The 12,150-nt window shown below is 52.6% G+C and overlaps 2 protein-coding genes across 2 annotated transcripts; one reads left to right on the top strand and one right to left on the bottom strand.

The window, feature by feature from the left end:
- Positions 1 to 1,977: 1,977 nt before the first annotated feature.
- Positions 1,978 to 2,700, bottom strand: GMORB2_6187 (uncharacterized protein; the record flags this gene model as incomplete). The annotated part of the gene is made up of 1 exon (XM_035468157.1): positions 1,978 to 2,700. The coding sequence occupies one exon, from the start codon at positions 2,698 to 2,700 to the stop codon at positions 1,978 to 1,980; it is 723 nt and encodes a 240-aa protein (XP_035322138.1).
- Positions 2,701 to 4,465: 1,765 nt separating this feature from the next.
- GMORB2_6186 (uncharacterized protein) lies at positions 4,466 to 6,094 on the top strand (the record flags this gene model as incomplete). The annotated part of the gene is made up of 3 exons (XM_035468156.1): positions 4,466 to 4,472; positions 5,722 to 5,848; positions 5,983 to 6,094. The coding sequence occupies 3 exons, from the start codon at positions 4,466 to 4,468 to the stop codon at positions 6,092 to 6,094; spliced, it is 246 nt and encodes an 81-aa protein (XP_035322137.1).
- Between the last annotated feature and the right edge of the window lie 6,056 nt (positions 6,095 to 12,150).

Genomic DNA, 12,150 nt, shown 5'->3' with positions numbered 1-12,150 from the left:
CCCCCCCCCCCCCCAAGAAATGTTTGCTCTTGAATTTTTTTTCATCTCCATCATAACTCGCAACAGAGAGGCTCTTCTAAGAAAGAAGAAACGAGAAGAGAATGTCGACAAAAACCATGATGCTATGCACCTTGTAAATATATATAAATATATATATACCATATACCATACACTCCTCCCCCCGAGAAAAAAAAAAGAAAAAAAAAAGAAGTCAACTTGCCTCTTACGCTACTGCTAGTGGAGAATGAGAGAACGTGGGCGCTTAAAACCACCCGTGCCCCTTTCCACACCCAATCATGAATCGTTCCACGACGGGACCGACCCTCTTCCCCCCTCCCCCATGAACCAATTATGACCCACCCTTCGATCGTCCCCGGCGCTTAGATCCTTGCTCTCTCTTTTTCCATCTTTCTTTTTTTTTTTTTTTTCCCCGTCATTTTTCATGTCTCTTCTCTACTCCGTACTCAGATAATTCTTTCCTCTTACCAGTCCAGCGCACGAATGATAGGTCTAGGTCACTCATCTCTCCCTCTTCTGCACTCCGTACTGTCATGCATCTCTTTCTTTCTATCCTTCCTTCTTCTTCTTCCCTTCTGAACCCTCCTCTTCATCTTTACTACCACCACACCCTTTCTCCCCTAGGCAGTGAGCAGCGAGCATCGGCAGTACCAGTGTATACTTACTCACATCCTCCTACCTTGACCCTCTCCATCCACCCCTAACAAGGCCGCCTTGAATCAGCCCAGGAAAGAAGACGATGGCTTCTTTTCTTCTTCCTCTTCGTTTCTTCTGGTCTTGCCTACTAAACCCTTCACGGATATCAAATGCTCCGTCGGCCCTTCGCAATCTCTTCTCCGATCGCTACCTTAGACACATTCACAATGCATCCTTACCTCGTCTTCACTTGGGTCTGGTAACATGCGTTCTTCGCTCCAACCTAGAAAACGCTCGGACCAGGATATAGAGATGGCGAAATTACCTCCAAGAAGGAGAAGGGAAAAAAAAGAAGAAGAGTGTGATTTTCCTCTCACGCATTTATTACATGTACATGGCGTGCCATCCTGCTGCACCTCGCGCACTCTGCAGCCTGCAGTCTACAGCAGAAACGCACTGCATCGCGCACCCAGCGGTGGAGTCGACAGCACCCTCACCCTTGGCCATACCCTCCCCTCCCCTCTACTCCGTACTCCATGCTGGCAGAGGTAGTCGTAGTATCTAGTACTGTACTCGCGGTCTTCCCGTCTCCCGTTCTCCGGACTACACCCTCACTATGACTGACATTGTTTCAGGCATGTGTGGCAATCAAGACGTCTCCGTCATCTTCTTTGATATATATATATATATATATGGATATATATAATCATCAAGTAAAAAAATAAGATCAAAAATACCTCCCGTGCTACCCTGCCAAGGTACCGCCGGTGCTTTCCCATCATTCACCGCCGCTTCACTTCCTGCTGCATCCGCTTCCATGCAGGCCTCATACCAGTAAAGCCCACCTCTGCTCACCAACGCCGTGTCATAGACTACAGATGCTCAAGCAATATTGGCCGCCCAAATAAATAACATGTCCGTCCTTTGTAACCAAAAAGGGGAGGGTGAAAGAAAATAGATAGTCCAGCTGAGAATCAGACGTGCGTGTGCGTGTGTGTGTGTAAATCATGTTGGCCACCTTTGAAATACTCCAGTTCTCCAAATCCGGCCATGAATTCTTCCGTTGAATGAAAAACAAAGAAAAAGATATGTCCATAATGTCGTAGAGTCTCGGACTCTAGGTCTCGAGACGGGATAAAGATCCAAGTCTTGATAGTGGCGTAGTATTTAAACAGGAAAAAAAAATAGAAGAAGAAAAAAAAAAGGCAGGGTGGAAAGAGAATCAAATCGAGTGGTGTGTTTGAGTGTGTCGTCGATGTGTGTAGTAGTAGTGGCCAAATCATCGTCGCACATGTGACGACAATGTTTGTCCGTAGATTAACATCAGATATCAGAGTCAACCTTACGTCTCTTTCCCTTGGGTGCCGGGTCCATGCGTGGGGTGTAGGTGACAGTCCTGGTCACCACTTCCCGGATGTGACGTGTGCTGGTCCTCGGCGGCTTCTTCTTGAGGGACTGGGTCCGGGCCTTGAGAGCGGCATCCCAGTCAAAGGCGGAGCGAGGCTGGATTGACCGGCCACCGGCGCTGAATGGCGAGCGCACGGGCGAGTCCAGGTTGGAGATTGACGGGCTCGGGGGCACCTTGAGGCTGGGGAACGAGGCCGGTCCCGTCGGGGGAGCCGACATGGGCATTGCCAGGGCCCTGTATGGGCTGGGGGGGACCAGAGGTGCCGTGGATGGCGGGAAAGCCTTCTCCTCGCTCTCACTGGGCGTCGAGGTAGGCGACGACTCCTCGACCTTGCAGGAGCAGTCCGACTGGTCGCTGTTGCAGGTCTCCGGTCCCGAGACGGATTCGGGAGTCGTCTCACCCGGGAGAGGGAGGGGAGAGGTGAGAGACATGGCCTTCGAGAGGAAGTCTGTGTAGGCCAACGGCGGGCTAATGGGCGTCTTGATGTAGTCGGGGTCGGGCTTGATAGGAAAGGTGATGGCCGACAGAGGCGTGGCCGTGGTGGCAGAGCGAATGTGAGCGGAGGTGACCTCTGACGGAAAGGTGGCCGACACGGGCGTGGAAAGCTTGCCCAGCTTCGGCTTGTTGGTAGGCGCCATCGTGAGGTAAAGCCTTGTCCCTGCTCGTCGTTGAGAGGACCGAAAGAGCCAACAGAGGTCCCAGAGGTGGTGCCTTATACCAGCGCAGGGTGGTGGGCCGAGGAGTGGGACGGGAGATGACAAGCCCAAGCCGTACTCGAGGACGGAGGTTGAAAAAGCTGGGCAAGGTGGAGGGGAGAGGGAGAGGGAGAGGGAGAGAAAGGCAGCAGGATGAGAGCTTGTTATATCGTAGCGAGGTGGTGCAGCAACAGTGGGATGCCGAGTGAGCGCGCCTGTGTTTGGCGCCGTGGTTCTGTTTGTGAAGGGTGGGGGGGTGTGCGAGAGTGTGGTGTGGCGTGTGCTGGGGGGAGGGGTGTGATAGGTGGTAAGCGGATTCTGCTGGCTGTGCGAGACGCTGAGGGCGCATATGCTTTTCGGTGGATGCTGTGTCTGTACTCGCCGTACCAGGACCGGGACCAGGACCAGGGTCAGTTCCAATGAGTCCAATGACGGTCTCTAGAGACCTGCTGGCGGCAAAAGATGGGCTTGGCTGGGGGGAGGTGTGGCCGATGCGATGTCTTCAGTCTCGTCGCTTGTCACCACACGCCCACGCAAGACCTGTCTGACTGGGGAGCCTTCCCGGCGGGTGATGTTCGTAAACAATGGTTCATTGACTAGGGCTGATTGCCGGTGGTTGTGCAGCCTGACTGAGCCACCGGATGACTCTACAGAGCTCGGAGAGAGCAAAAGATTAGCCGTGGGATTGATCATGAGAATATAAATAAATAAATAATAATAATAAAAACTGCTGGCCATAACAGGGAGTGTACGTGGGACGACGTAAAGAAGGAAGACAAGAAAAAAAAAAAAGGGGGGGGGGGGGGGGGGGGGACACTCACTCGCAGTTGCAGTATGTGAATGCTATCAGGTGGGTCCGTCTGGAGTAGTAAAGGATAAAAGCGGCGGCGGTTTGTCTTGTACGTCGCGCTTGTACTTTTGGACACAGCGAGGCCCGAATAGTCGACAGAAAGAGAGGGGGAATGAAGAGAGGTTCGTGAGGTGGATGAGAGAAAAGAGAGAGAGAGGGAGAAGGAAGGAAAAGAGAGGAGAGGAGAGAAGAAGATATCTCTTTTCCTGGATTGCTCTTTCCTTTCAGTTGACGACGACGACGAGTGGTGACGTGGAAGGTGTTGTTCGAGGTGACAGAGGGTCCAGGGAAGGAGCTATCCGACTGGCAGTTGCCGGCGGGAAAGACAAGGGAAAGAGGTGTGTGCTTCTCGTACTATTACGTCGTATCGTAATAATAGAAGACTGCTGTACGATACTGGTAAAACAGATGAATCAGTATTGGTGCCCGGTATCGTATTCGGTATCCCTACTCTCCCATATTGACACTCGCACTCCCTCGTAATGACTCGTATAGAGAGAGAGAGAGAGAGAGAGAGAGAGCGCCGGTCTGGTATGGGGTACGGAGCACTAGTAGTATTGTTCAACTGGCAATAGTGTGATGGGGGATGGTGGCGCCTAGCCAACCCGGTTCGTCATGTACGATTCCGATCTCAAGTACCGTGCAAAAAAAAAAAAAGAGAGGAAAAAAAAACATGATTGGCAGTTGTGCTAGTTTTACCCGGAAAAGAAATAGGAGTGGTGGCTTTTGGAACTTACGTCGTAACGCTCACACCAACTAGCACCAACCAGCAAAGGCCCGGCTGGGTGGATGGATGTGCTCGTATGGGTGTCAATGTTCCGAGATGTGCGCAGTCGCGTGGCCGCAATGACACACAATATGACGTGTATGAACCCAAAAGAACGATGATGATCCTCCCGAAAGATGTGTGTGCGTGCGTGCGTGCGTGCGTGTGCGTACGTGTGTGTGCGTGTGTGTGTGCGTGTGTGTGTGTATGCGTGTAATGTTAAGAAGAGAAGAGGAGGAGCGGCTGCGATATCGATTCTCATAACCAGCAGCAGCAGCAGCAGCAGCAGCAGCAGCAGCATCACAACTTATATAGCACCGTTCCTCAAGACCCAGTCCCAGTCTCCATCCCCACCATCATCTCAATAACCTTCGGAAATAATACGTACGAGAAACGAACAATACCCGGACGGCGCTTGCTGCTTCCGTTTCGCCAGCCACCAGAAATTGACAGCACAGACAAACAAACAGATGATAACAGATTCTCGGATTGCTCTCCCCCAATCCCGTGCAACCCCTTACCCCCGACCTGCTACTCGCTGCTGCCTCACTCCGCGCGCGGCTCCCGAACCCGCGGGGGGAGGGGGGGGGGGGGGGGGAGGGCTACGGACCCTCAACTGGCCATGTCGTGGCACCCAACCTCTACTCGCACATCTATGTGGCTACTATTTGACCAGCTGTCAAATCAAGTGGGTTGATCAAACCAACTTGACCACAACCGCGCGCCACGTGAAGTATCAAGGTAAAAAGCTGCTCGTATCAACAACAACAACAACAACAACAACAACAACAACAACAACAACGACGACGACGACGACAACCCCTCCCCCCTCCCCCACCTCCTTCTCGTCTCCATCTCCTCCAACCTCCCGCAGCCACCCGTCGTTCCAACCAGCCAGCTAGTTCCCATTAGAAGTAGAGAGATCCGTTACGGTAAGGTGCATTCGCGCCGGCCTGTCGGACCTCCTCCTCCTCCTCCTGCAGTAAAAGCACCGCGTAGCCTGGGCGCATCTGCATGCTTGGTATGCTTGCCAGTCATCACCGCCCATGCTTGATGTGTAAGCGCCGAGAACACTTGCAATACTCGACGGGAAATATGCAGCTCCCCGTCCATTGGATTGAAAGATTCACTTCGTTCAGTTTGGGAAGAAAGAAGAAGAGAGATGGGATATTCCCCAAGCGGCCAGGCTTCTCCTCAGCGCTTCCTGCTCCTTCCTCTGGTTCAGACAAGACACTCGTCTCCTCTCTCCAGCCGCCCTCGATGACTATGCATCATCATGGGTAGTGTAGGATATGGGATCCAATGAGAAAGAGCACGCTTTCTCGAGGCCGACTCCTGGCGCTTCCAGTCCCGCAGGTTCGAGTCGGGGCTCTGCTTCGAGTAGAGATCGTGAACTCGCGTCCGGGGCTGTTCATCGTAGACTCTGGCCACTGGAACCTGTCTGACCTTTTACATAGACGACCCAGCACCTCGCCGTATCTTATTCCCTCTCCCCCCTGGCAAAGCGACCAAGCATATTTTCCAACCCTTTCCAGGTTCTCTCCGAGTGGCGTTGCGGACCAACACATGTCTGTCGGCTTTTGCCGCCACTCCTTGACCTCGTCCACAGAATGCGCCTGGGTAAGCGACCGGCCATGTATGTCAGCCCCGGCGCTGTGATTCCATGGCGTCCTTTTGTCATTTCGACAGAGCAAAATGCGACGAATCACGGCCAGTGCTAGTCTGACCACCACGAAATCCCTTGGGAGAAGCCCCCCCCCCCCCCCCCCCCCAGTGGGTTCGCCCATCATGCAAGAGCATGCTTTAGTCTTTAGCTGGGGCATCGGCGCTCCTCCTCTGCTTGGACAGGGAAGTTAGATGCTGACCATGTCTTGCATGGGGCCAGTCATGTTCTTTCAGCAGTGAAAACTCCCCCATAGCCACATACGAGTAGTGACATCGCGCCTGTTTTCGTCTGCAGCCTGCTTCCGTCGCTTATCACCTGCAGCGCGGCTATCTGGCCAACGTCGGCTTCTTCCAGGCCAGACGTATCCGTTGTCTCCTTCAGGTTAGTCCGGCAGAGGTATCCCCTCAATGTTACTAGTCTTTTTTTTCTTTCTATTGACAGGCTCTCAAGCGTGACATTCATTGTCTGGATCAAGCAGGAATTCTGGCGGACCATCAACCACACGCAGCCATTCCACCGCTGCCACTGTCGGCAGACCATTGGTCCTCTTTCATGTACGCGAACAAACCCTCTCCCATTGCGCATGCTGCCCCTTAAAAGCCTCATAGATTCGTTTCGAATCAGAGAAAAAAAAGCAATGAGGTATGCCCGACGTCGTACATGACCCACGGCCAACCCGCCCCTCCAACAAGGCACACACGCCCCCTCCCTCGCGGCGTACCACAGGCAGCGCACAAGATGGAAAAGCCCTACCTATTCGTGCCAGCATAGCAGAAGAAACCGATGACGGGGAATCCCCCGACCTCCTTTCTTCCTGTCCCTCCCAACACCGAGGTCGCGAATGGGACAGCAGTGGTCCCCGGTTGGCTCGGGTGCTGCCTTGTAACGGGTTGAGGTGCGAAAGCTGTCTGCGCATGCAAGACGGGCACTTACACGCAACATGTCAACTTCCCTGAATGATATTGTCTGTGTGTGTGCGTGTGCGTGTCGCCGTCGTCTGCAGACGCCCACATCTTGTTGGGAACGGCTCTGGTTGCCCGTCGCAGAACCATGGTCTCGTTGCCCCCTCAAGCAGGATTCTGGTGGACGGGTAGCGGTCTGGCGTGTCTCCTCGGCGCCTTCTCATCTCGCCGTTTTCTCTTTGCCATCATGCCCCTCTGTTCCGTCGTCGAGGATGCAGATCCGGCTGAGAGATGGGGTGGCGAGAGCGGCCTTGTGTGTGGTGGTCTGCTTACACGTCAATACTTTCTAGGACGGCCTACCACCGCAGCCAATGTTGGACCACCACCGCAGCCCATGATTAGGCACCTATGCGGGATGGAACATGTCGAGGTCAGTAGTCCATCTGCGACTCTCCCTCTCCTGCGGTCACCCAAGCGGGGAAACTGTGCTTCTTGGAGAGACATGTGCGTGCATGTGATGGGAGGGAGCTGGCAGCTTACGATGATGGATGAATAAGAGGATGCGGCGGAGAGGAAAAGGACCACACAGATATGCAGAGCAGATGTGATCCAAATTATGGAGTATGGTGATGGTGATCATAGATATCGAAGCCAGATGGTCAGGAGGAGCGATACTCCTCCTGGTGTGGTAGCGCCACCTCTAGTCGCAGCATGCTGCCTGCAGCAGCAATGGGGCCGGAGGTGCTGCGCTGCTCCTGCTTGTCTATGTGCGTAGCGAAACCGATGACGGACAAATTGTGTAAAACGCCAAGTCCGGCTATACATGTTCTAGGCCATATTGCTAGAAGCATGCTGTGAGGCTTTTGCCTTCTTGTGGAATTTGTGAGCGGGTGTTTTTTGAGACCGGACGTGGTATGTGATGTATAACAGTTCTGGTGTCTTGGTGGTGCAAATAGTCATGTATGGATCGACGTTGCTTAAAGGTGTGTAAATGGGTCACATACATGCAACCTCAATATGCGCAAAGGACATATTCCGCGAGAGAGAGGGAGAGAGAGAGAGACGGGAGAAGCACCCACCATTATCAGCAGTAATAATGATAGGAGATTTCGAGACGTAACATTGGCAGGCCTGTGATGATCGATTTTGCGTGAGAAGTACAGGGTATTTGTGATGGAGCAGAAGGTCGCGCGGCTTGGTGGGGATGGAATCCGGCGAAATGAAGAGATAGATGCTCTTTACACGTAACATCATACCGTCACAGAGTTGAAGAGATGGCTCAAACCGCCGCGCAATGAATGCCGTTGCTCTCGCCTCCCCCGTCGGCCATAAGCCGCTCGGGGAGACGCTAGAGGGACAGAGACAAGAAGTGCGACATGCCGAGAGAGAGAGAGAGAGAGAGAGAGAGGAACAAGAGGACCAGCACCTCTCTCACTTCTAAAGTCCAACGGCATACATGTATACCAGGACTCTCTCTGTGGGTCAGATTCTACACAAAGGGCAAAGGCCGGAAAACAAAAAGCCGAAAGAAAAAGACACAGAGACGGAGCAGTCGGAAAAGAAAGGCGAAGCATACGAATGCGATTCCGCCTAGCCGCAGTCCGTGCCGCAGATATGCAAACGAGGCATGGGTTCATTAGTTCAGAGTACACCGACTTTTGCGATGATAGTGTCCCTTGAAAGAAGAAGAGGAAGGAGAAGAAGGAGAAGAAGAAGGAGGCGACAGAATATGGCGAGCTAGACAGTGGGAGAATGATTGAAAAGAAAACAATCGTCTTTTCAACTGGATCCCACTTGGCGAGCCGTGTTGGACAATCGTGAATGAGGAAGGAGGGGGAAGGGGGAGGGGGGGGGGGGAAGAGACAAAGACTGGAGTCAGATGTGGACTGTCGGAAGGAACGTTGTCTCGGTCAGAGAAGAGTCAGGGACTCGAGATCAGCACAGAGGCTATAGCATATTTTGTAGAATGATTCCTCATAGAAGGACTAGACATATCAAGGCCGCAAATAACGCTTTCCACTAGAGCACTCTTCCTCTCTCTTGACCTCGAATAATTAATTGATTACTCGGATTCGATATCGGATAATCTCACCCAACTCTCAGACGCACGCTTAACCGAGGTTATAGCATAACCTGGACAAGTCCGACAGTGAGATGAATCACGTGTGCGGGCGTTCGGTATCGACAAAGAGGAGCCACGAAGAGGAGAAAGGCATAAACGATGCGAGGCGGAATATACTGGCTGGCCTCTCCATCTCCTCTCGAGACTTTGGCGCGCATGACCTTCTTATTGGTCTCCTCCTTCTCTGCTCTACGGATGCAGTCACTGTACAGATTACCGTCGGAGAATAGTAGGGGTCCGTTCGGAGCATGTATCATGATGTAAGATGGCTACTTAGTGATGAGTGATAATACTGCAGGTTATTACTGGGTGCTACCCGCCCATCTGCACATGTAGCAGTGAATAATAACACTACTCGTATGAGAGCCAGCACATGTATGCGTACATATAGCAGCCATCACATCCTGGATCTGGAGACGTATATGGCGCAGTGATAGCAGATCAGGTAGCCACACGGACGGACTCACATCACCGGAGGACTTCCCATGGGATGGACGACCGGAGGGGCAACCATGGAATGAAGGAAGGCAGGGCGCGCCCCGTCCCGCGGTAATAAACGGGGCACACATGCACGATATACATGGTGCACTGCCCAGAAGTTGCCAGCTCATCCATCCCGTGGCGCACACCGGATCATCATCACATTGCAGGGAAGTTGGTGAGGGGTGTTGTCGTCATCATCTGCCCTTGGCAGTCCCTGCCCAGCAGGCACTGATGGACGTCACCAACACTCTTCTTCTCTATTTCTCTCTCTCTCTCTTCTCTCCATCGTTCTCTCCATCGTACAATTTCTTTTCTTTTCTTTTCTTTTTTCCTTTTTTGTCTTGTTTTGCTTTTTCCGTTTTCCGTTTCCCTCTCGTATTCGACTTATTTTCTTCTCATACATTCCAACTCCCCCCTCCCCCCCCCCCCCCAAAAAAAAAAAGAGGCAAAACAGCCGTGATTGCATGGGGGTGAGACTGTACATGTAATATGAGCAGAGGCACGTCGCAGTGNCGCGCGCTAGCTTACATCGCTTCGGCATCCGTCTTGGTATGTTCCTCCACTCTCTGCCGGCTTTTTTTTTCTGCCCCCCCCCCCCCCCCCCCCCCCCCCCCAAAAAAAAAAAGAGGCAAAACAGCCGTGATTGCATGGGGGTGAGACTGTACATGTAATATGAGCAGAGGCACGTCGCAGTGAGGCGTGCGGCACGGAGACCTGGCATGACTCTGGCTGTGTGATGCGATGGTAGCACAACTTTGAACTTTGCCGTGCCACGGTTGAAGATCACTACCCCTGATGCTGATACTCGTACTATCATCATTGCAGTAACATCACTGCGACGGCCTTCGAGTGGTGACCCTCCAGCATTGCTCAGCACTTCCACTTCTGCAGGCTTGCCGCTATTGTTGGAAATAGAAAAAAAGAAAGGAAAATCTCCATTTTTCCTGTATTCTTACCCGAGAGACATGTCCGGATTTTAGTCATGTGAGAGGCCAACGAATCAGGGCGCGCGGCTGGGTCAAGTCACATACGACGTACGGAGTACAGATTACATGCGAGTACATCAAGCAACACGAGCTTACTCATAGTTGCGACGAGCAGTGAGAGTATGAGCAGTGCTTGTATACGGGTGCTCGTACATGACACTATCTCTATCCGATGCGGACCGTATCATATATGCTTAGCGGCAGTAGCTGTAGATACAATAAAAACAGCAATGGTACATATGATCATACGTGCTTGTTGGCTCTGCCGTCATTACGACCTTACTTCGATACAGTGTATGGCACCGTTGTAGATATATGTATAGCCTACATATACTCGTAAAGAGAGGGAAAAAAAGAGACGTGGGCGGGGCAAGTATCGCCCCACTGTCGAAGGCTGATTCAGCCAGTCACAAGTATGAAAAGACTCTGGTTCCGCCCCTCAAGAGTCAAATCATTTTATCGCATCTCGTCCTCCTTCTCTTCTCCTACGGCCAATCAACCCACATTCTCTGCTCCTCCACTTGACACTGCGAAAAGGCAACCAGATTCGTCCGCCTGCGACGAGACAAGAAACGGCATTGTTTGATCTTTAAGCGCTCGCTGACCATTCACAGCTTGTGCAGCCATCGACACGACTGATTCTATTCGCTCAGCAGAATCGCTTCGCATCACTGTCCCCCCCAAACTCGTAAGCTGTACCGTCAGCATCTCCCGTCGCTCTCATCCTCTCATTTTTTTTCTCCCTCTCCTCTGCTGGGAGAGCAAGAGAAGGGAGAGGGAGGAGAGCCTGCAGCGTATGTCTACCCACCCCGCTCCTTTTTCCCTGCCCGCCGTTCTCGCTCCGACCTGTCCTCTGGTCCGGGAACCTTTTCCACGTGCCTCTCTGCATTTGCACTGCGTCAGCCGTCCAGTCAAGAACGCTATGAGACCTGCAAGCACAGCCAAAGGGCCAGCCAACCAGACATCCCCGTGAGAACAAAAACGGCTTTATTGATGTCGGGGCCTCTTGAGAGAAAAAAAAGCCTTGTTGCCTTTTGATTTGGTGCCGGTATACGAATGCTCTCTAACTCACTCTTCATCCTTCCCAGCCTCCACACATCATCCTCCTCGGTACCATTTCACCCCACTTCTTCGGCACAGCGACGTCAGCTGCACAAGTGCGGTGTGCACAATAGGCGCGTGCACAAACAAGAGAGAGAGAGAAAGAGTACGGAGAGAAGGAGAGGAAGAAAAAAAAGTCGCGCCACAGGGATCCTCCACCCCGGTCCGGCGCTCTAGCCCATTCCAGCCGCCCCGAAAGTTGCCAACGACAGAGAGAAGCAGCCCTGAGCTCTGGCTCCCCCAAAAGGCACTGGGCTTCTTGCCTCCCCAAAAATCAGCCGCCCGCCCACCTCCCCCCAGCAAATCAGCTCGCTTTTTTTTTTTAATACTTTTTTTCTTTTTTTTTTTCTTTCGCGTCGCTCCTCTCACATCCTCCTACCATATCGTCACGTTCGAAGAGGCCTATCATCATCGACAGCTTCTCCCTCGTCGCGTCCATTGGATACGCTGCCCCATCAGGTGACTCTACCTCTCACAGAGGTACCACCCGTTTTCACATACGCTTTTTCCAAGTCGC

This window comes from Geosmithia morbida (genome assembly GCF_012550715.1).
Source record: "Geosmithia morbida isolate 1262 chromosome Unknown scaffold_5, whole genome shotgun sequence".
NCBI classification, from domain to species: Eukaryota; Fungi; Ascomycota; class Sordariomycetes; order Hypocreales; family Bionectriaceae; genus Geosmithia; species Geosmithia morbida.
This window is presented reverse-complemented; position numbering and strand designations above follow the sequence as displayed.